Consider the following 22617-nt stretch of genomic DNA (forward strand, 5'->3'; position numbering starts at 1 on the left):
TTCGGAGTGGAGATGGGTGCCAAAAATCTCACCAAAAAGCCTGTTTTTATGCCTGCAAAAGTCTTCTAGTGGCCCCCTCCTTTGTTGAATTTGTACAATGCATCCAAGAGTGATCCCCTCCTTTGTCATATCATAATACAAAACATCCAAGTTGCCCTTTACACATGCATGGAGGAGGATTATTGGTGAATAAAGCAATATATACATGGTGGGACTAGTGTATGGACTATTCATGGATTTTAGCTCAATGAGCACATGGTGTTAGAATAAAAAATACGGAGAAATTATGGATATGGAAAGATATTGGAATCATATGATATGGTCCCTCTTTGTATTATTTTGGGTGGAGGAAGAAAAGGTATGCAAGTAAATGAAAATAATATAATAAACGTGACTAAGGGAGTAGAAATCATTTTTTGTTTTCACAAGGGTGAGGGTGAAAATGTGGAGGTGATTTGTATAAAAGAGAAATATGAGGTTAGAGTATGTACAAATTGGCAAAAAATATACTTATGGTGTAGGAGGATGAAAGAAGGCATACACAGGTTTAATAAAACACACACCTAAGCATAAATATTTAAATAAAATATCAAAATAATTATAAGTAATCCCTATATTTATGCCATATATACAATGCAATATTTACACACAAATAGGCCATAATATATTTTATTTTTTTGACTTTATTTATTTTTTTGGCTCAACTAGCCCAGTGACTAGCTAGCTGAGGGTTTTAAGAAGATATGGGAAAAGCCCCCTAACTCACACACGCCTATGTACAATGAAAAGGTAAGAATCGCCACAGTGTTTGGGTGATTTTGGTAGGGTGAGGTAGCTCACTATGCAATTATGGAAAGCCGAAAAACGGCTATCAATACTTAGGTACACCACATTTGGTATGCATTATTGAGACCAAAGCATTGTTAAGCACGACAAATTTTCCAACAACCCCTAGTAACAATATCATCGTGGGTTTTGTTGCAGGTATCAATGTCTTGAATAGTGTCACATGCCCTCAAGATTCAAGTGTACGTGATTGCATTTGACGAAAGGCCTTCCCTTCGCATTTGGTTAATAGATTCTGCCTAGATTCTGCCCCGAGGTCATCAATAACTTTATGTGTTGCCGTAAGGGTACTACATTTGACATAGATATCAGCTAAGGCACTACCAAATGTGACTTCCCATCCCGACATTCCCCACCATCAATGCACTGCAAGAGATGACATTCCGGAAAAAATGCTCCTCGAGCACTTATTCATCTACTAAGTGCATTGTATTCTAGAGCCTGGTTGAACCTCAAAAACTCCCAGTTTTGGCACGCTGACCAAGACGACCAAACCAGTAAATACCTGGCCCCCCGATGAAACTTTAACCGCTCATATCTTGGCCGATTGAGCTCTAATCCAACTTGAAAATTTCAAGCAAATCATATGAAAAAAAAGGAAAGAAACCAGATCACATGCATACGTGGAGGTTGAACATAGTGTTCACTTACTTGTAGTCAAAGGTACCTGCCTAAATTTCCCCCCTGCAAAGGCCAAGGAACCCTGGTGTTGCCTTTGCAATATAAACCCCCTGTTTGAAATCGACATTGTCAAACCCCTTGGTTAAACTGTGCAAAATAATTGCTCAACTAGTAGCCGGTCCTTGGCCTGTGTTTGTGACCCCCTTTGGGTTTGCCGAAAAGGAGCTACAATCAGCCCAACCTCCTCAAGTTCAAATTGATGGATTTCATGGCTTCAGAAGTTAGAACCACCATCATGTCCAAAGTATATGGAGACCCCAAGCTATTCTTAGCTCTTCAAGCTTTCCTGAATGGAGAACTGAAAGTTGGGCTACTACAATTTGCACAGATGGATGGAGCTAGGGAGATGCCAATAGAGGAGGAACACTTAGATCCACGACCCAACCTAGATGAGAACTCTGTTGTTGAAATACTTGTTAGCAAGTTGGGACAATACTTTGAATGCTATGAATCCAATGCGACCATACCAATCACTACCAAGGGATTAACTGTGAAGGGAATCCTTGATGGTGGCACTGGGGTTAGCATTGTGATTAAAAATTGATGGGAAACTATGGGAAGACCTCACCTTGGAACTACAAACATAGTGGTAAAGATGGCCAATGGGACTATTGTTAAACCTATTGGGATGCTAGAAGATCTCAAGATCAAGGTCTTTGGACACAAAATAAGGAATACCTTCATTGTTATGGATTTTTTCAAGCACACTTTGTCATATGAGATGATCTTAGGACGTCCTTTCATGAGGGAAGAAAAAATGGTGCATGACTGGTCTAAAAACCATGTCTACTTGTAGTTCCAAGACTCTTTCATTTGAGTGGTTGATCAATTTGATAACAATTTGAAGAATATACCTCTCTAATTGTATATCCCTCAAGTATAAATGATAGTTTGAGGCAACAAAAACGCCCACATTATGCGAGTATTACATGGATCCTGAGGAGTCCACCTCAAAATATGTAAGTGTAGCATGTGAGTTCATATGGAGGGGATTTTATTGTTTCAAATATTTATAGAACTACATGTACAAAAGGGGGTTAGAAATGAAAAAATTTAAAAAGTTACAAGTCAATGAAAGAAAAGGGGGCTTTTTTTTTCAAACTCACAATTATGAGTGGATGTATTAATTTCTCCGTTAAAAAAAAGTACACAGTAACCTGAAGCTCATGCCGATCCTTGAGGGATCATGAAATACATCAAGAAGCTTCATAGCCCCAGACAAAGGCGAGCCATTACCCATGGACCCTTACACACGGTTAGCAAGTTGCAGTCATGATGGCGAGCATTGCACAATTCCACTCATTTCAATTCTCCACACTTACCAAAAGTAACATAATCTAACTATTTGTGTACAAATTAGAAGCGCGAAGGGTTGTTACAACCAACCCAAAACCTTGCAACATGAGCTATTGCAACAAATTACCAACCAGTTTGAGAGCCTCTCCCTAAACTTGGTTCAAGGTATGAGACCCCCACCACCAGCCAATGGAGCTAATCGCCAAGGTGGTCAATGTCAAGCTCAGGAATATGTATGCTACAGTTGTGGGCAAGTAGGGCATGGTATGTACTATTGTCCCTTTCCTCACCAAGGGAATGGCAATCCACGATGACTGCCTCGACAACAAGTAACTCCTCCATGTGATAGGCCACAAGGCAGGCCTGCGGTGCCCATGGCACCACCCATGTATATCTTAAGGCCTCTTGTACCACCACCACCACTTGCACCAACAACGGAAGTTCCTCCACTTCCTCCCGGGGGTGAAAAGCAGGTAGTGTCAGTCATTAGCTTATATCATGGAAAATATAAGGGGAAGTCAAAGGTGGATGAAGCTGATGCGATGCCAATAAAAAGGGTAGGAGACAAAAATCTCATGAAATGGATGCCTCAAAGCAGAAAAAGGTGCCCCAAGAAGGATCATCACAAGCCCCCAAGGATGCAAAGAAAAGAAAGATTAGGTCTAGAAGACACATTGGCATGGAGGATTTTCCATTAGGGGTAGGATCTTTACTATATGACCTTGTTGCCCCCCTTCAAAGGGCGTTTGTATTAAAGTTTCTCCCATCAAGAGAGACTTTGTTACAATACAATCTTTGTGTTCCTTGTGACCTTGGTGATGCTATGGAGATGGAAAGCTTCATGCATCACGATCTTAACATAAACTTTTCAAAAAGCATTAACTATCCTAAGCCTCAGTCCCAAGGCCTCAAACACCTTCGCAGGTGGAGAGAGCTAGCGGGGAATGAGGGTAGGGAAGAGGAAGACATTCCATAGGAGAAAGAAATAGTTCCTCACTTATCATCACTCTTCTTGCTTAGCATAGCATAATAGCATAGTAATGAAGATGAAGAAGATGGCAAGCTTAAGCATTTAAGAATGGCTCTTGGTTGGATTTGCATTCCATAGCCAAGAGTGTTGTTGTAGGATCTCCACTTCTCCACAAACTTGGAGAAGGAGATGGAGCTCTTGCACTTTGCACTCCACACAATGAGAGAATGTGTGTGTGTGTGTGTGTGGGAGAGTATATCCCCCCTCTCATGCTTGGTCCACACCTCTCTCTCTCTCTTGTATTATTTTATTATTTCATTTGGACATGTGTCCTCTTTTTCCTCTTTGAGAAAAGGAACTTAATTAGTTATTTTTATGTATCTAAATTCTCATTGGACCCCTTTAAAACCTAACCAATAGCATTCAAGCACATCATGAGAGCCACATGTAGAGGATCATATGAACATGTGTTTTTTATGCTTATAAAGTCATTTGGTTAAATTGAATACTTCAAGGACTTAGTCAATCAAGCAAGCATGTGTATTTTATGCTTCTTAAGTCATTTGTTTTGAATTGAATACTTCAAGCCTTAGTCAATCAAACATGGACGTTCATGCCTATTGAGAATTTATCGTTGAATTTAACATTTCAAAAACCTTAGTAATTTATTGTCATAATAACTAATATATAATTTTCCTAAATGATTTTCTCATGTTAAACTGATCATTTAATATGGGGAAGTGCCAGGGGAGAGAAAGCTAGAATATTAGTTAAGCTGGTAGACTAACAACAATAGGGATCCAAAGGAGGAAAAATAGGGATCGAAAGGGGGGGTCGTCTGCAAAAGAGCCAGGTGCAACAATGGGCTTAAAAGACCCTAAGGTTCAACCCATTAAGACTTCCAAAATGCTAAGGTTTCAAAATTCAAAGGTTGTGTCCAAAGGTCAAAAGCCTAGGGAAATTGGATGCTTTGTGTGTGTCCCAAAAAGTCTTTCACAAGCCCTACAAAGGAGGGGGCGAGCCCAAGAAGTAGGGGATGAGAGAGAAACTCACACACGCACACAAGCTCCCTTTACACAAAGGGAATGAGGGACACATGTCAACTCCCTAGCCCAGATACCCACAAGGTGTACTCAAATCCTATTGGATGGCCTTAGAGGTGGAACAATATTGAGAATTAGGCTAGAGTAATCTAGTTTAATTAATTTAAAAACACTTAATAAAAGAACCAATAAGAATTAAGCTCTCTAGAAGACTACTGGACAGTCTCCAAAGGGGTCCAATGAGCATTCAGTAGCCCAATGGCTTGCCTGATTCCTATTGGCCAAGAGGCAAAGGGGTCCAATGAGAGTTTGGTTGCATTTATTAATTACCTAAAGCTCTCACAAAAGTGGAAAGGGGGACACATGTCAGAAGGCTATCACTTATGCTACTTAATACTCATTGGCTAAGCCTGGAAAGGGCAAATAGGGTGTGATCATGAGCAAATAACAAGAGGGGTCGACCAAGAGAGAGAGGGAGACTGATTTTTCAAAGGCATTATCACTTATACACTGACACAATCTCATGTGTGAAACAATAAGACTCTCTCTCTCTCTCTCTCTCTCTCTCTCTCTCTCTCTCTCTCTCTCTCTCAAGCTTTAATGGAAAGCTTACCACCTACTCCAAGCTTGTGAGAAGGGAGGCCTATACCAATAACTCTTGGCTTTGTGATGCAAATCCAACCAAGAGCCAAGCTTCAATGAATGCTCATCTCCTCTACCATGCTAATTACTAAGCTAAGCTATGCTAATATGAGTAATTATGTGAGGAGATGTACATCTTTCTCGTAAGACTACTCCTTCTTCCTCTCAATCTACTCTCATACCCCACTAGCTCTCACCATCTTTGAAGGTATGTGAGGTCTTGGTTATGAGACGATGAGGGTGTGTTTAATAAGTGTTGTGCTTAGTGCTTGAAGTTTCCATCTTCATTGCACTAGCTAGTATTGAATAAACACAAAGAATTGTATCGTAAAATGTCTCTCTTGATGGGAGAAACCATAATATAAAGCCTTTTGGAGGGGTACCGGCTCCATGTAAATCCGGTCCTCAATTGTTGCCAATAGCTTAATTTCTCTCTTTTTTGAATTATTGTTCATGCTATCTAACTAGGTGTTATACTTTTTGTTGCTCTCTCTCCACCCAAGCACTCTTGTTATTCTCATTAGGAATCTATTCTAATGACATGCTCACTATATTCATGCTATTTTAAGCTATACACAAGGTACTAGGCCATCAAATGTTACATTTAAGCATAAAAATCACCTCAAGATTTGGGCAAGGTTCCCACAACCACTTTAAGCGTCTTAGCACCTCATGCTTGGGTACGATTCCCACCTCTAGGTTAGCCCTAGCTTGCGTAAGATCAAATGACTTTTTAACACTAACTTTTGGAGGTCTTTAATGAAGCTAACCCTAAGGTATTTTAAGCTCCATTAGATGCACGTTGCTCTTTGATAGACTACCTCCGTTTGGACCCCTTTTGAGATGTAACCATATCTCCTCTTGGTCCCTTGCTGAGGTAAATCTAGAAGCACTTATTGCACATTGCTCTTTGGTAGACCGTCTCCTTTTGGACCCCTATTGAGATGCAACCATTTCTCCTTTTGGTCCTTTGTTGAGATAGGTCTAGAAGCACATATATATATATATACTAACTCTTGTTCCCCTTTTATCTTCCCATATTAAGTGATCAGTTTAATATGAGAAAATCATTTGGTAAAGTTAGATATTATATTTTATGACATCTTGTATCTTTTATCAAGGCTGCTCGGGATACATTTATCGTTCATTGACCTGTACCTATGACTGAGATAACTAGTAGCAATTACCCTTGCTCTTTTATGGACTTTTCCCCTTTTGGTTCCAAGCCTTGACCGGTTGGTCCATCAACATGTATCAATTTTACTTGTTCTATTTTTATTTTCTTTGGATTTATGTGGCCAAATTAAGATGGAAAATACTTTTAGAAGGTCAAAAATTAATATTCATGACAACTGTGCTTTGCTTTTATGGCACACAAGGATGTGCACTAGATTAGAAGGAAGGGATGTTAGTAGTAGCTAACACTTACACCAATCCTGCACCAATCAAAAGATGTGCCATAATATTTCCTATGTATATTGTATGGTTTTGGATTCATTTGGAGTTCTAATTTGTATAAGATTATGGGCTACAAGTATAAATTAGTTGTAGTGTAAAGTGGTTTGGAGTCCATGCCTATAAAAAAAAGTTCTTAAGTTAAATAGATAAACATTGTGGGGTAAACAAATCTCTTGTAGATATGGTGGTCATGGATGCTGTTGGGCTCTCAATGCCTTTGTAAATATTGATTCTCACTAATCAAATTGCATTTCTTCTTGTTAGTTTACTTTGTATTCATTGTGTGTATGTTGAAGTGGATTACATCCTAATCTCTATTCACTCTTTGTATTGTTAGTGTTTAGTGCATATTGATCCACATTAAGTGCTTGGGTCTGCGTTTCAACACTAATGTGAAGTAAAACATGTTAATCATATTGCTTATGTGTGTGTGTGTGTGTGTGTGTGTGTGTGTGTGAGAGAGAGAGAGAGAGAGAGAGAGAGAGAGAGAGAGATTAAAAGTGGTGAACTGGAGGATTAAGGAGAGGTAAGATTCACTATCCATAATGTGTGTAAGGTAGTTTGATAAGCACGTTTTTGAGCATGATTAGGGAAACCATAACCCATGTCTTCTCTCTATAATTGTTAAGTGATGATTTGAATCCTCTTATTCATTGTGTCCAATGACACTTTCACACTTTATTGTGTGTTGTCTCCAAGTCGTCCTAGCTGGGTTATGACCCTTGGATTGACATTCTTGTTGGCTGAGGACGTGACAATGTCTATGATATGAATGACCCCAGACAATCACTGATCACAAGCGTGAAATTATTGATTTGAATTCGTTGAAATAGACAAATGCTTCACGATTGCTACTTTTTTGCACTGGAATAGAAGATTGTAGCTCACAAATTTAGGTCCCAAGAATGGCTATCATCACATCAGGTAAGGGTGGCATCGGCAAGACCACCAAGATCGCTAATATTGGAATTTTCCCTGTGCACTTCTACTTCAAAGTGGTTTCTATAGATACTAATGTGTGTTGGATCCTCCACTGTGTTACTCATTCCCTCTAGTTTCCTCTTCTTGACATTGTGTGTGTGTGTGTGTGTGTGTGTGTGTGTGTGTGAGAGAGAGAGAGAGAGAGAGAGAGAGAGAGAGAGAGAGAGAGAGAGAGAGAGAGAGAGAGAGACAGAGCCAAACTTTGCATCCATTTGTGCGTGTAGTTAGCACTCACTTCCCCATTATCTTATAGATAAGATGAAGATGAAATCTGCTTCTCATTCTAATTCATCTAGTTTTATGAGCATCCTTTTGAGTTATTGCTCTTTAGTCTCTCTCTCTCTCTCTCTCTCTCTCTCTCTCTCTCTCTCTCTCTCTCTCTCTCTCTCTCTCTCTCTCTCTCTCTCTCTGTTTTTGTCCCCTCAATCGTCTCTCCTCTCTTCATCCCTTCAGAGCTATGGAGAATGGAAGTTTTTTACGTGATGAGACATTGGCAGGCGTCCTTATTGATTGTTTACATATGAAACAAAGTGTAACATTTAAAAACAAGTCTCGTGTAGTAGCACAACAGTAAAGCTTCAGCCTTGAACCAAAGAGGTTGAGAGTACTAAATCCACACTTGTGACATTTTTCCCCTCTAGCTACAATATGATGGTCGACAATCATCTTTTATCTCCTTCCATTGATCCCTTGAGGCTGGAAGGTGTCATTTAGGCCAGGTTCATACAAGCCCGATGGAAGGCTGCCGCGACTGCCTCTTCTGAGGGGAACCTAATGTTATAGTGATGCTCATAATGGCATCCAATTGAAGATAGTGTAGTGGTTGAGGCAGCCACTGATCTTTGATCAAACCGAACTGCCCACAAACCATGCTTACAAGGCAAAAGAAGATGTTTACTAGGGGGAGGCTCACCCATCTTTCGGTGAGTGCAAGAAAACGAGCTCTTCCATTTTGGCCCAATGGAATTTGTCAAAGTGGAAACTAAACTTCTCCCTTCATCATGTGGTCTGAAAGGGAGCAGATCTAACTCCTGAACTCTTTTGGACTCTTGAAGGTGCCATAAATTATTAAGGTCGGGTTCACAGTGGGCGGCGAAAGCCATTGTATTTTCCTTCCGGCCAATCAGCAAGCGGGCGTTTTCATGCCCCGTTCACAATGGGCGGTGGAACATGCTGACAGGGCAGCCACGTCAAGGCAAAGAAACGCTTTTTCTCTTCCACCGTGCCATGTTTCTCTTCCGACCCCCCCCCCCCCCCCTTCTCGCCCGTGAGCACTTCCACCCTGACAAGCGTCTCCTGCAGCCTATGAGGACTCGCCATGCAAGAAAAAATAGGCCACGCAGCTACCGCCTTGTGTGAATAGCAGGACGGTGGAAGACGAAGGTTGTGCTCTTTTTCGCCTGGAAGTGCTGAGCAGACGGTTTTCTTCCACCCTTCCGGTTTGAACCCACCCTAAGGCAACCAAAGCTCATAACCTAACACATACACTAGAGTCTGTGGGCGGCACCTAAAATTCACATGGCGATTAAAATTTTCAATGACTCGCTAGGCTAGAGCTCAGAATTCTGTGGAGGGACTTTTGGAAGTATTCGAATCGAGTGTTGTCACTAGTCAAGATTCAAAGAAAGAGGCGCGTAGTAGACTATACTATATAGTGTACTGTGTGAGTTTGGTGAGACTACATATATGTGTGAGCGCGCGCATGCGGGGCAAAGCTACAAAGAAGCAAGAAGCTCTCTTCTCTCACTCACTCTCTCACAGCACAGCAAGCGCGCGTGCACACATAGTCCTCCTTCATTTGGCTGTGGCGCCCCTTCTTCGCTAGTTCACAACGGTGGCAATGGAGAGAGAATGCACCTATGACGGCACTACTTGTCTCTAGCATGGTGGCATTGAACAGAGGTAAGGTGGCATTGAGAGAGAGAGAGAGAGAGAGAGAGAGAGAGAGAGAGAGAGAGAGAGAGAGAGAGAGAGAGAGAGAGCTTGTAAAAGTACCATTGTTTCAATGTCCTGGCATTGAATTTATGAGAGCGGCAAGGTTCCCATCATGTGTCATGACTGACTTGCGTAAGAGCTTCATCATCTTCTTTCAGCCTCCATGTTGATGAAAATGCTACTGTTGCTGCTGCTGCTGCTCAGCACTGCTAGATGTGGTGTTCATGGCCTTGACATGGACAGTCTCTTCCAGTCTCCAACGTTGCCCACCAATGCAAGCAGCTTTGAGGCGCTCTATGTCTTTGGAGATTCTCTCCTTGATCCCGGCAACCGCCACCGCCTTCAGCCTTCTGCAATTGGTCTTCCCTTTCCCCTTATCGATGCGGATCACCTGCCATATGGCCGCGATTTTTCGTCGCATGCGCCGATAGGACGCTTTTCCAATGGGCTCATTGGCTCTGACATCCTTGGTACTGCATTGTTCTGTCTACTTGTGTGTGTGTGTGTGTGTTGGGGGGGGGGGGGGGGGGGGGGGGGAGGGGGGGTTCATTTGAGATCTTTGTATTCTAATATATATGTGTTTAGGATGGTTTGCAAAACCTTTGAACACTCTCATTTTGTGTTTCAGCTTCTTTTATGGGCTTGCCTTATCCACCACCATATTTGAAGGACAAGAGCAATGTGATGAAAGGGTGTAGCTTTGCAACATCAGGAGCTAAGATTTTAAACAAAAGCAGTGCTTACCATGTCAGCCTCTTGCATATGTGAAACTAGAGAGAGAGAGAGAGAGAGAGAGAGAGAGAGAGAGAGAGAGAGAGAGAGGGGAATGAGGGTAGGGAAGAGGAAGACATTCCATAGGAGAAAGAAATAGTTCCTCACTTATCATCACTCTTCTTGCTTAGCATAGCATAATAGCATAGTAATGAAGATGAAGAAGATGGCAAGCTTAAGCATTTAAGCATGGCTCTTGGTTGGATTTGCATTCCATAGCCAAGAGTGTTGTTGTAGGATCTCCACTTCTCTACAAACTTGGAGAAGGAGATGGAGCTCTTGCACTTTGCACTCCACACAATGAGAGAATGTGTGTGTGTGTGTGTGGGAGAGTATATCCCCCCTCTCATGCTTGGTCCACACCTCTCTCTCTCTCTCTTGTATTATTTTATTATTTCATTTGGACATGTGTCTTCTTTTTCCTCTTTGAGAAAAGGAACTTAATTAGTTATTTTTATGTATCTAAATTCTCATTGGACCCCTTTAAAACCTAACCAATAGCATTCAAGCACATCATGAGAGCCACATGTAGAGGATCATATGAACATGTGTTTTTTATGCTTATAAAGTCATTTGGTTGAATTGAATACTTTAAGGACTTAGTCAATCAAGCAAGCATGTGTCTTTTATGCTTCTTAAGTCATTTGTTTTGAATTGAATACTTCAAGCCTTAGTCAATCAAGCATCGACGTTCATGCCTCTTGAAAATTTATCGTTGAATTTAACATTTCAAAAACCTTAGTCATTTATTGTCATAATAACTAATATATAATTTTCCTAAATGATTTTCTCATGTTAAACTGATCATTTAATATGGGGAAGTGCCAAGGGAGAAAAAGCTAGTAACTAATATAACTAATATATAATTTTCCTAAATGATTTTCTCATGTTAAACTGATCATTTAATATGGGGAAGTGCCAAGGGAGAAAAAGCTAGAATATTAGTTAAGCTGGTAGACTAGCAACAGTAGGGATCCAAAGGAGGGAAAATAGGGATCGAAAGGGGGCGTCATCTGCAAAAGAGCAAGGTGCAACAATGGTCTTAAAAGACCCTAAGGTTCAACCCATTAAGACTTCCAAAATGCTAAGGTTTCAAAATTCAAAGGTTGTGTCCAAAGGTCAACAGCCTAGGGAAATTGGATGCTTTGTGTGTGTCCCAAAAAGTCTTTCAGAAGCCCTACAAAGGAGGGGGCAAGTCCAAGAAGTAGGGGATGAGAGAGAAACTCACACACGCACACAAGCTCCCTTTACACAAAGGGAATGAGGGACGCATGCAAAAGAGCAAGGTGCAACAATGGTCTTAAAAGACCCTAAGGTTAAACCCATTAAGACTTTCAAAATGCTAAGGTTTCAAAATTCAAAGGTTGTGTCCAAAGGTCAAAAGCCTGGGGAAATTGGATGCTTTGTGTGTGTCCCAAAAAGTCTTTCACAAGCCCTACAAAGGAGGGGGCCAGTCCAAGAAGTAGGGGATGAGAGAGAAACTCACACACGCACACAAGCTCCCTTTACATAAAGGGAATGAGGGACACGTGTCAACTCCCTAGCCCAGATACCCACAAGGTGTACTCAAATCCTATTGGATGGCCTTAGAGGTGGACCAATATTGAGAATTAGGCTAGAGTAATCTAGTTTAATTAATTTAAAAACACTTAATAAAAGAACCAATAAGAATTAAGCTCTCTAGAAGACTACTGGATAGTCTCCAAAGGGGTCCAACGAGCATTCAGTAGCCCAATGGCTTGCCTGATTCCTATTGGCCAAGAGGCAAAGGTGTCCAATGAGAGTTTAGTTGCATTTATTAATTACCTAAAGCTCTCACAAAAGTGGAAAGGGAGACACATGTCAGAAGGCTATCGCTTATGCTACTTAATACTCATTGGCTAAACCTAGAAATGGCCAATAGGATGTGAGCATGAACAAATAACAAGAGGGGTCGACCAAGAGAGAGAGGGGGACTGATTTTTCAAAGGCATTATCACTTATACACTCACACAATCTCATGTGTGAAGCAATAAAACTCTCTCTCTCTCTCTCTCTCTCTCTCTCAAGCTTTAATGGAAAGCTTACCACCTACTCCAAGCTTGTGAGAAGGGAGGCCTATACCAATAACTCTTGGCTTTGTGATGCAAATCCAACCAAGAGCCAAGCTTCAATGAATGCTCATCTCCTCTACCATGCTAATTACTAAGCTAAGCTATGCTAATATGAGTAATTATGTGAGGAGATGTACATCTTTCTCGTAAGACTACTCCTTCTTCCTCTCAATCTACTCTCATACCCCACTAGCTCTCACCATCTTTGAAGGTATGTGAGGTCTTGGTTATGAGACGATGAGGGTGTGTTTAATAAGTGTTGTGCTTAGTGCTTGAAGTTTCCATCTTCATTGCACTAGCTAGTATTGAATAAACACAAAGAATTGTATCGTAAAATGTCTCTCTTGATGGGAGAAACCATAATATAAAGCCTTTTGGAGGGGTACCGGCTCCATGTAAATCCGGTCCTCAATTGTTGCCAATAGCTTAATTTCTCTCTTTTTTGAATTATTGTTCATGCTATCTAACTAGGTGTTATACTTTTTGTTGCTCTCTCTCCACCCAAGCACTCTTGTTATTCTCATTAGGAATCTATTCTAATGACATGCTCACTATATTCATGCTATTTTAAGCTATACACAAGGTACTAGGCCATCAAATGTTACATTTAAGCATAAAAATCACCTCAAGATTTGGGCAAGGTTCCCACAACCACTTTAAGCGTCTTAGCACCTCATGCTTGGGTACGATTCCCACCTCTAGGTTAGCCCTAGCTTGCGTAAGATCAAATGACTTTTTAACACTAACTTTTGGAGGTCTTTAATGAAGCTAACCCTAAGGTATTTTAAGCTCCATTAGATGCACGTTGCTCTTTGATAGACTACCTCCGTTTGGACCCCTTTTGAGATGTAACCATATCTCCTCTTGGTCCCTTGCTGAGGTAAATCTAGAAGCACTTATTGCACATTGCTCTTTGGTAGACCGTCTCCTTTTGGACCCCTATTGAGATGCAACCATTTCTCCTTTTGGTCCTTTGTTGAGATAGGTCTAGAAGCACATATATATATATATACTAACTCTTGTTCCCCTTTTATCTTCCCATATTAAGTGATCAGTTTAATATGAGAAAATCATTTGGTAAAGTTAGATATTATATTTTATAACATCTTGTATCTTTGATCAAGGCTGCTCGGGATACATTTATCGTTCATTGACCTGTACCTATGACTGAGATAACTAGTAGCAATTACCCTTGCTCTTTTATGGACTTTTCCCCTTTTGGTTCCAAGCCTTGACCGGTTGGTCCATCAACATGTATCAATTTTACTTGTTCTATTTTTATTTTCTTTGGATTTATGTGGCCAAATTAAGATGGAAAATACTTTTAGAAGGTCAAAAATTAATATTCATGACAACTGTGCTTTGCTTTTAGGGCACACAAGGATGTGCACTAGATTAGAAGGAAGGGATGTTAGTAGTAGCTAACACTTACACCAATCCTGCACCAATCAAAAGATGTGCCATAATATTTCCTATGTATATTGTATGGTTTTGGATTCATTTGGAGTTCTACTTTGTATAAGATTATGGGCTACAAGTATAAATTAGTTGTAGTGTAAAGTGGTTTGGAGTCCATGCCTATAAAAAAAAGTTCTTAAGTTAAATAGATAAACATTGTGGGGTAAACAAATCTCTTGTAGATATGGTGGTCATGGATGCTCTTGGGCTCTCAATGCCTTTGTAAATCTTGATTCTCACTAATCAAATTGCATTTCTTCTTGTTAGTTTACTTTGTATTCATTGTGTGTATGTTGAAGTGGATTGCATCCTAATCTCTATTCCCTCTTTGTAAGGTTAGTGTTTAGTGCATGTTGATCCACATTAAGTGCTTGGGTCTGCGTTTCAACACTAATGTGAAGTAAAACATGTTAATCATATTGCTTTTGTGTGTGTGTGTGTGTGTGTGTGTGTGTGTGTGAGAGAGAGAGAGAGAGAGAGAGAGAGAGAGAGAGAGAGAGAGAGAGAGAGATTAAAAGTGGTGAACTGGAGGATTAAAGAGAGGTAAGATTCACTATCCATAATGTGTGTAAGGTAGTTTGATAAGCAGGTTTTTGAGCATGATTAGGGAAAGCATAATCCATGGCTTCTCTCTATGATTGTTAAGTGATGATTTGAATCCTCTTATTCATTGTGTCCAATGACACTTTCACACTTCATTGTGTGTTGTCTCCAAGTCGTCCTAGCTGGGTTATGACCCTTGGATTGACATTCTTGTTGGCTGAGGACGTGACAATGTCTATGATATGAATGACCCCCAACAATCACTGATCACAAGCGTGAAATTATTGATTTGAATTCATTGAAATAGCCAAATGCTTCACGATTGCTACTATTTTGCAATGGAATAGAAGATTGTAGCTCACAAATTTAGGTCCCAAGAATGGCTATCATCACATCAGGTAAGGGTGGCATCGGCAAGACCACCACGATCGCTAATATTGGAATTTTCCCTGTGCACTTTTTTTCTATAGATACTAATGTGTGTTGGATCCTCCACTGTGTTACTCATTCCCTCTAGTTTCCTCTTCTTGACACTGTGTGTGTGTGTGTGTGTGTGTGTGTGTGTGTGAGAGAGAGAGAGAGAGAGAGAGAGAGAGAGAGAGAGAGAGAGAGAGAGAGAGAGAGAGCCAAACTTTGCATACATTTGTGCGTGTAGTTAGCACTCACTTCCCCATTATCTTATAGATAAGATGAAGATGACATCTGCTTCTCATTCTAATTCATCCAGTTTTATGAGCATCCTTTTGAGTTATTTCTCTTTAGTCACTCTCTTTCTCTCTCTCTCTCTCTCTCTCTCTCTCTCTCTCTCTCTCTCTCTCTGTTTTTGTCCCCTCAATCGTCTCTCCTCTCTTCATCCCTTCAGAGCTATGGAGAATGGAAGTTTTTTACGTGATGAGACATTGGCAGGCGTCCTTATTGATTGTTTACATATGAAACAAAGTGTAACATTTAAAAACAAGTCTCGTGTAGTAGCACAACAGTAAAGCTTCAGCCTTGAACCAAAGAGGTTGAGAGTCCTAAATCCACACTTGTGACATTTTTCCCCTACAGCTACAATATGATGGTCGACAATCATCTTTTATCTCCTGCCATTGATCCCTTGAGGCTGGAAGGTGTCATTTAGGCCAGGTTCATACAAGCCCGATGGAAGGCTGCCACGACTGCCTCTTCTGAGGGGAACCTAATGTTATAGTGATGCTCATAATGGCATCCAATTGAAGATAGTGTAGTGGTTGAGGCAGCCACTGATCTTTGATCAAACCGAACTGCACACAAACCATGCTTACAAGGCAAAAGAAGATGTTTACTAGGGGGAGGCTCACCCATCTTTCGGTGAGTGCAAAAAAACGAGCTCTTCCATTTTGGCCCAATGGGATTTGTCAAAGTGGAAACTAAACTTCTCCCTTCATGTGGTCTGAATGGGAGCAGATCCGATTCCTGAACTCTTTTGGACTCTTGAAGGTGCCATAAATTATTAAGGCAACCAAAGCTCATAACCTAACACATACAGTGGAGTCTGTGGGGCGGCACCTAAAATTCACATGGGGATTAAATTATCAATGACTCGCTAGGCTAGAGCTCAGAATTCTGTGGAGGGACTTTTGGAAGTAGTCGAATCGAGTGTTGTCACTTGTCAAGATTCAAAGAAAGAGGCGCGTAGTAGACTATACTATATAGTGTACTGTGTGAGTTTGGTGAGACTACATATATGTGTGAGCGCGCGCGTGCGGGGCAAAGCTACAAAGAAGCAAGAAGCTCTCTTCTCTCACTCACTCTCTCACAGCACAGCAAGCGCGCGCGCACACATAGTCCTCCTTCATTTGGCTGTGGCGCCCCTTCTTCGCTAGCTCACAACGGTGGCAATGGAGAGAGAATGCAGCTATGACGGCACTAGTTGTCTCTAGCATGGTGGCATTGAACAGAGGTAAGGAGGCATTGCGAGAGAGAGAGAGAGAGAGAGAGAGAGAGAGAGAGCTTGTAAAAGTGCCATTGTTTCAATGTCCTGGCATTGAATTTATGAGAGCGGCAAGGTTCCCATCATGTGTCATGACTGACTTGCATAAGAGCTTCATCATCTTCTTTCAGCCTCCATGTTGATGAAAATGCTGCTGTTGCTGCTGCTGCTGCTCAGCACTGCTGGATGTGGTGTTCATGGCCTTGACATGGACAGTCTCTTCCAGTCTCCAACGTTGCCCACCAATGCAAGCAGCTTTGAGGCGCTCTATGTCTTTGGAGATTCTCTCCTTGATCCCGGCAACCGCCACCGCCTTCAGCCTTCTGCAATTGGTCTTCCCTTCCCCCTTATCGATGCGGATCACCTGCCATATGGCCGCGATTTTCCGTCGCATGCGCCGACAGGACGCTTTTCCAATGGGCTCATTGGCTCTGACATCCTTGGTACTGCATTGTTCTGTCTACTTGTGTGTGTGTGTGTTGGGGGGGGGGGGGGTTTCATTTGAGATCTATGTATACTAATATATATGTGTTTAGTATGGTTTGCAAAACCTTTGAACACTCTCATTTTGTGTTTCAGCTTCTTTTATGGGCTTGCCTTATCCACCACCATATTTGAAGGACAAGAGCAATGTGATGAAAGGGTGTAGCTTTGCAACATCAGGAGCTAAGATTTTAAACAAAAGCAGTGCTTACCAGGTCAGCCTCTTGCATATGTGAAACTAGAGAGAGAGAGAGAGAGAGAGAGAGAGAGAGAGAGAGAGAGATGCTCAATGTTTAAAAAATCCAACAAGCAAGTGGACTTGAACCCTTGCCCTTTTGTAATTTATGCTGTCTTAGAGACTTGAACCCTTGAAGCAGAGTTCTGTTAGTTTCTCTGATACCAAAGCTCCAATGCTTGCTATGGTGCAGTTCCCACGGCTTAACTTCCCTGACCAAGTGCGTGTTTTTGGCGATGTTCGACAAATGCTGGTGTCCAAGCTTGGCAATGAGCAAGCCAACCTCTTGATTTCGCGATCTTTGGTCCTGACTTGCTTTGGAGCCAATGATTTAATGGCAGATTACCTTCTGAATCCTGGTCACAGACTGAAGGTTTCAAGGGAGGACTTCTACCAGAGTCTCGTTTCTCCTTATGCTCAATTTTTACAGGCAAGTAAATGTTTCTCTCCACAAATATCTATTGGTCTGTTTTTTTTCCTTTTTGCTTTTGGCTGTCATTTTCACTGAGGCAGCTACACAGAGTTTGCCTTTACACAAGTTTTCTTGTTAGAATGGGGATGGATTTCCGTGGGAATTCTCTCCTCTCTCTCTCTCTCTCACACACACACACACAAACACACCCAGTCTCTCTCTCTCTCTCTCTCTCTCTCTCTCTCTCTCTCTCTCTCTATGCGTTTAAAGAAGCATTGAATGCATCCTGTTTGTCAGCGATTCTCTCTCTCTCTCTCTCTCTCTCTCTCTCTCTCTCTCTCTCAATGTAGAGAAGATGCTATGTGATTACGTCAGAGAGAGTGATGGGGTGGGCTTCTGTGTGCGCAGGAGCTGTACAGTCTGGGGGCTCGGAAGTTTGCAGTGGTGTCGCTGCCGCCGTTGGGGTGCATTCCCGCGCTGCGGGCGGTGCTGAGCGGGAGGCAGCATTACTGGGAGTGCTTGGCGGGCGTGAACCAGGTGGTAAGCGGATTTAATGCAGCGCTGCTTCGCATGATCACCGCCCTCCAACAACAACCCCCCTTCCAGGACGCCCGCTTCGTCTTCCTCAATTCATTTGATGCCGCGCTGGATGCCGTTAGCACCCCTTCTGCCTATGGTACTACTCTCCCTCTCTTTTTCATTAATGAGCGCACGTTTCTTTGTTTCTTTTTCTTCAATTCTGATCCGTGATCTATTACTATGACCACTTCCTTGGCCTTGGTTTTTAAGGCGTAGGGAATGGTCCCCTCTTGACCATCGCATGGCGACTGGCAAATGCTGGGAGCCATTGGCGGGAGCCCTAAAAACAAAGGAATGGTCATTAGGGGACCATTCCCGACCGTCAAATGTTTAGGGGAGCGGGGTTACGTAGACGACAAAGAGGGCAGACGACACAAGACAAGCCAATTACATTTTGTCTGTTGGGTTGTATGCCAATGATTGGTTGTTCGACAATTGCATTACTTGTGCTGAGGTGGCAATCATCGAGCGATTGCACCTCAAATTTTGTAATGTAACTGCTTGTGGATGGATGGCTGTGCCCCTCGGACCTTGGATTTTGACGTTGTAGGGAATGGATGTTGGGAGGTCCATTCTGTAGATCAGGCAATCGGTGGCAGCCGGAAGCCTAGTAGAGAATGGGTTTACTAGCGGCAACCGGAAGCAGACGGTCATTCCTGGCTGTCATGGTCATTGCGAGGTTGACATCTCAGCAACTAGAATGCCCTGCTTACATGTAGGCACGTGGAAAAAGTTTTGTCGGTTGTTGCGGATTGTAGCAAGGTTGCTTGCACACCCCTTGCCCAAGCTTGGGCTTGGAGACATGGAAGCAAGTTGGCATAGAATTAGGCGTGGTCACCCGAAGCTTAGTTATCACTAAGCCTCGACAAGCTCTGACTGTGGCAGGTACAACAGCTGAGAGCGTCATGGGCAACAGCCCATAGTGAGGGAGCGTGAGGAGAGAGAAAAGGAGAACTGATTGGCATTCCATCGGCTTAGTTTAAAAACTATGCCTTTTTAGGCATAGTAGCACTACGAAGCAGGTCATTGCAGGTGGAAACTTGTGTCGTGTCGGACCGTTTTGACGAGAAATTAAGCCTCGTGTGATCATAGCCTTATTGGCTGGAGAAAGAGGCAATGGACAAGAAATTAGGTAGCTATATGACTCCTGACCCCCTTGTCCAAGTATGGGCGGGGATTGAACTCACCAAAAGGGTGATGTCGAACCAATAAGCTAAAGACAGGAGCTAATTTGCTAAATACTTTCATCACGCGCTCGGTCTGTAACACATGCCTGCCCGTCCCCTAAAGTAAGGACTTGATATAATACATTGAAGCCGTCACATTCCCTTAGGTAACCCATTTATACTATATCTATATCTATATCTATACATATATAATGGGGGAGGGATTCCGGCCCCCCCTCCCTGCCACGTGGCGCTCTCTCCTCTGTTTGGTTGTGTGCTCTGCAGCACTTCGCATTGAAAAAGTCCGCGTGAAGAGAGAGAAAGAGAGGCGGCCGAAGGCCGCCGGCAGTACTAGTTTATATTAGAAACTCTACTTCTCTTCGAAGGTTATTACGAATCTAGTAGGATTAAGAATTTGGAAGTAGCCAGGCTACAAGTAGGTTCCTTCTCGGGTCAGTGGAATGTGTAGTAGCTCACTCTACAAAAAAATGCTTGAATTCCGAATAACTAGAGTTGGATTAGTAAAACTAAAAAAATAAAGAAAGAATAATTTAGAATAGGTGTTCGCCTCAAAATAGGGAAGGTACTACCATGTGCACATGGCTCTGTGTGCCACATGGTCATGCTACAACTACAATAGTCCCAAGGTTTGTCTATTGAGTGTGAGGAATTAATTTAGTACTGGCAAATTTGTGGAGCTGTTCTCAAGAACAAGACTCCATTAGATAGGTTTCTCCATCAAGTGGTTTGTACACATATCAATGGGTGTTGTTACACTTCGGTGGGCTTTCGGCACACCAACATGTAGCCTTAGATAAATGCAATGCGTCAATTGAGTTTCTAGGTGAAGTCATAGTTACAGGGAATGGCCATTTTGAGGTCCCCGTTCCCCGTTCCCATCCCAATTTCCCGTTCCGGATCCCCGTTCCGCGTTTCAAACGTGAGTATCCGAAACAGGGAATGGCATTTTATACATGTTGCCATTCCTTGTTCCCCGTTCCCCGTTCTGGGTAACTATGGGTCACCATGAAGCGCATCGCTGGGTTGTGAGGTTGGGGTCTCACAATACCCTAAAACCAGGGGTGTGCACATGTGCACATCTGTGCATGTTTGAAGAAAATGTAGACACTTCTGAGGATGTGCTCTCACGAACTCGAGGCTAGTGTACTAGACTCAAGGGTTACTTTTTCTCACACTTAGTGCATACGTTGACCCTTATAATTGAAGGTTGGTACTTACATATATAGCTGATGGTCTTCAAGGCTCCAAAACCACTATGTAAAGCAGCCCTCTCTCAATTGACCCTATTTTTGGGCCATCAAATTTATTCCATCTGCTGCCCATCTTTTCCCGTCTACCTGGTGCCATATTGCTATGTTCCTAGCCATCTTCCTTGTTGCAAGAAGAAGCGCCTCAGGTATCATGATGCGTCTGCTCACAAGCAATTGGCTACAATGTTGATCAATGGTGCCCTTGTTGGTTACCAACAAACAAGTGCCTTTGTTAACCCAATTGGTTGTCCCTGTTGAGGTATCCGTGTGTGGTAGGAATGGCAAGAATAACGCCAAATGGATTATGAATATGGGGATGTCCTTTCGATTGTTGTGGATCTGGAGCCAGTGCTATGTATGATCTGTTTGGAGACTACCAAGTAACTCCTCTAAGATAAGAGGCTCATCTTGGGGCCTCGACTTTTATTTTGGAGAGTTGCCTACAACTTTGAAATTACTACACACACACACCCAATCCTGCCTACGTTTGAAATTTTTGGAGGAAGGGAAAGGAAAAATCTTGCCTAGGTTTTGAGAAAAAATAGTGCAAAACTAGTAGAAATTAGCTTAATGCTTCATTATCTCCTATTGGGAAATCCATAAAAAGGAATGGTGTGGTTGCAAAAAAATGATTTTTCTTGAAAATGGATCTCAAGGTATGTTATCCAAGAAGATTTAGAAATTTTCTCATGTAGGAAAACGGAGTCTTTCACAATGTATTTCATACAATGCACAACATCATGAGCTTCTGCTCGAGAGTCACCACATACCTAGCTAGGTATGCAGTGCCTCCCTCACCGAAGCTCATGATGTTGAGGTAAGTCACAATGTGGGAATTATTGTGAGAATTTGTCCAAAACTTCTTATGTATGTGTCCTTGACTAGTCCTCCTTATTTCTCTTCATGGATTGATTGCCATAGCAATGTCATTTTGTCATATAAAGATTGTAGCTGTTTGAATTCAACTTCACAAATGCTTGTGCAGGATTTGTCCATGGATTAAGGCCTTGTTGTGGCTATCTAGAAGAGAGAGTTGTGCCAGTGTGTGCTGTGGGCATAAATGCGGTTTGTGAACGTGCTTCAGAACATGTATTTTGGGATTTCGCGCACCCCACCGAAGCCTTTAATTTTTTACTAGCACGATTATATTGGGAAGGGTCTTCCCCTCATGTATACCCATTTAACCTCCGAGAGCTAGCCAAGCTCTAAACTCGTATACTTTCATACATAAAACAAAGTGCAGCAAATGCATTGAATTCATAACCCTCATTTTTTTTTTGTATTTTTAGAAAGGGACGTGTGTAAGAGGTTGTCAGAAATTGTTACTAGGCTTTAAACATGTTTTTGTTCTTCTGGAGTAGAAACCTGTTCTTGATTTTTTCCTGTCATGGAAGCTACTCTTGTTAATCTTTTAATTGATGTTTGAGCAATAACTCTTTAGCTAGTTTTCACTGTCCATTTTTTTTGAGATGGGAAGAGAAAGTCTTATAATCGGTGTGGGCGACAATATCAATGTGTGAAGCTGACTCGACTATGCTCGCATACCCGGGTTTGTAGTGTAAATTTCCTGGTTGGACTTGCAAAATCCCTAATCGAATTTCATTGGGCACCTAATTTTCAATGTTAAAAAATGGGCGTTTTAGTCGAAAAGCACAATAAATATCTTAGTTTTGGCATAAATAAGTGAGCAAGAAAGGTTGTTGTAGGTAGCTTCATCCCACCTCTCCGGTGTTATCCTCTTTCGCTCTCTTAGTCTCACTCCATCGGCTCCGTCACTAACAACCTTACAATGTTGCCTGA

The 22617-nt window shown here is 42.0% G+C and overlaps 2 protein-coding genes across 2 annotated transcripts; both read left to right on the forward strand.

Annotated features, from left to right (window-relative positions):
- The first annotated feature begins 9700 nt into the window (after positions 1-9700).
- LOC147427546 (GDSL esterase/lipase At5g33370-like) lies at positions 9701-10620 on the forward strand. Its single transcript, XM_086497613.1, has 2 exons — positions 9701-10322; positions 10481-10620. Exons 1-2 carry the CDS (start codon positions 10016-10018, stop codon positions 10618-10620), a joined length of 447 nt encoding a protein of 148 aa, XP_086353739.1. The 5' UTR covers positions 9701-10015.
- Positions 10621-16442: 5822 nt separating this feature from the next.
- LOC147427547 (GDSL esterase/lipase At5g33370-like) lies at positions 16443-22192 on the forward strand. Its single transcript, XM_086496951.1, has 6 exons — positions 16443-16641; positions 16803-17114; positions 17251-17369; positions 17583-17819; positions 18210-18477; positions 21803-22192. Exons 1-6 carry the CDS (start codon positions 16599-16601, stop codon positions 22024-22026), a joined length of 1203 nt encoding a protein of 400 aa, XP_086353077.1. The 5' UTR covers positions 16443-16598; the 3' UTR covers positions 22027-22192.
- The last annotated feature ends 425 nt before the right edge of the window (positions 22193-22617 follow it).

The sequence above is a fragment of the Adiantum capillus-veneris genome, chromosome 23 (assembly GCF_014529385.1).
Source record: "Adiantum capillus-veneris isolate H3 chromosome 23, ASM1452938v2, whole genome shotgun sequence".
Lineage (NCBI taxonomy): Eukaryota > Viridiplantae > Streptophyta > Polypodiopsida > Polypodiales > Pteridaceae > Adiantum > Adiantum capillus-veneris.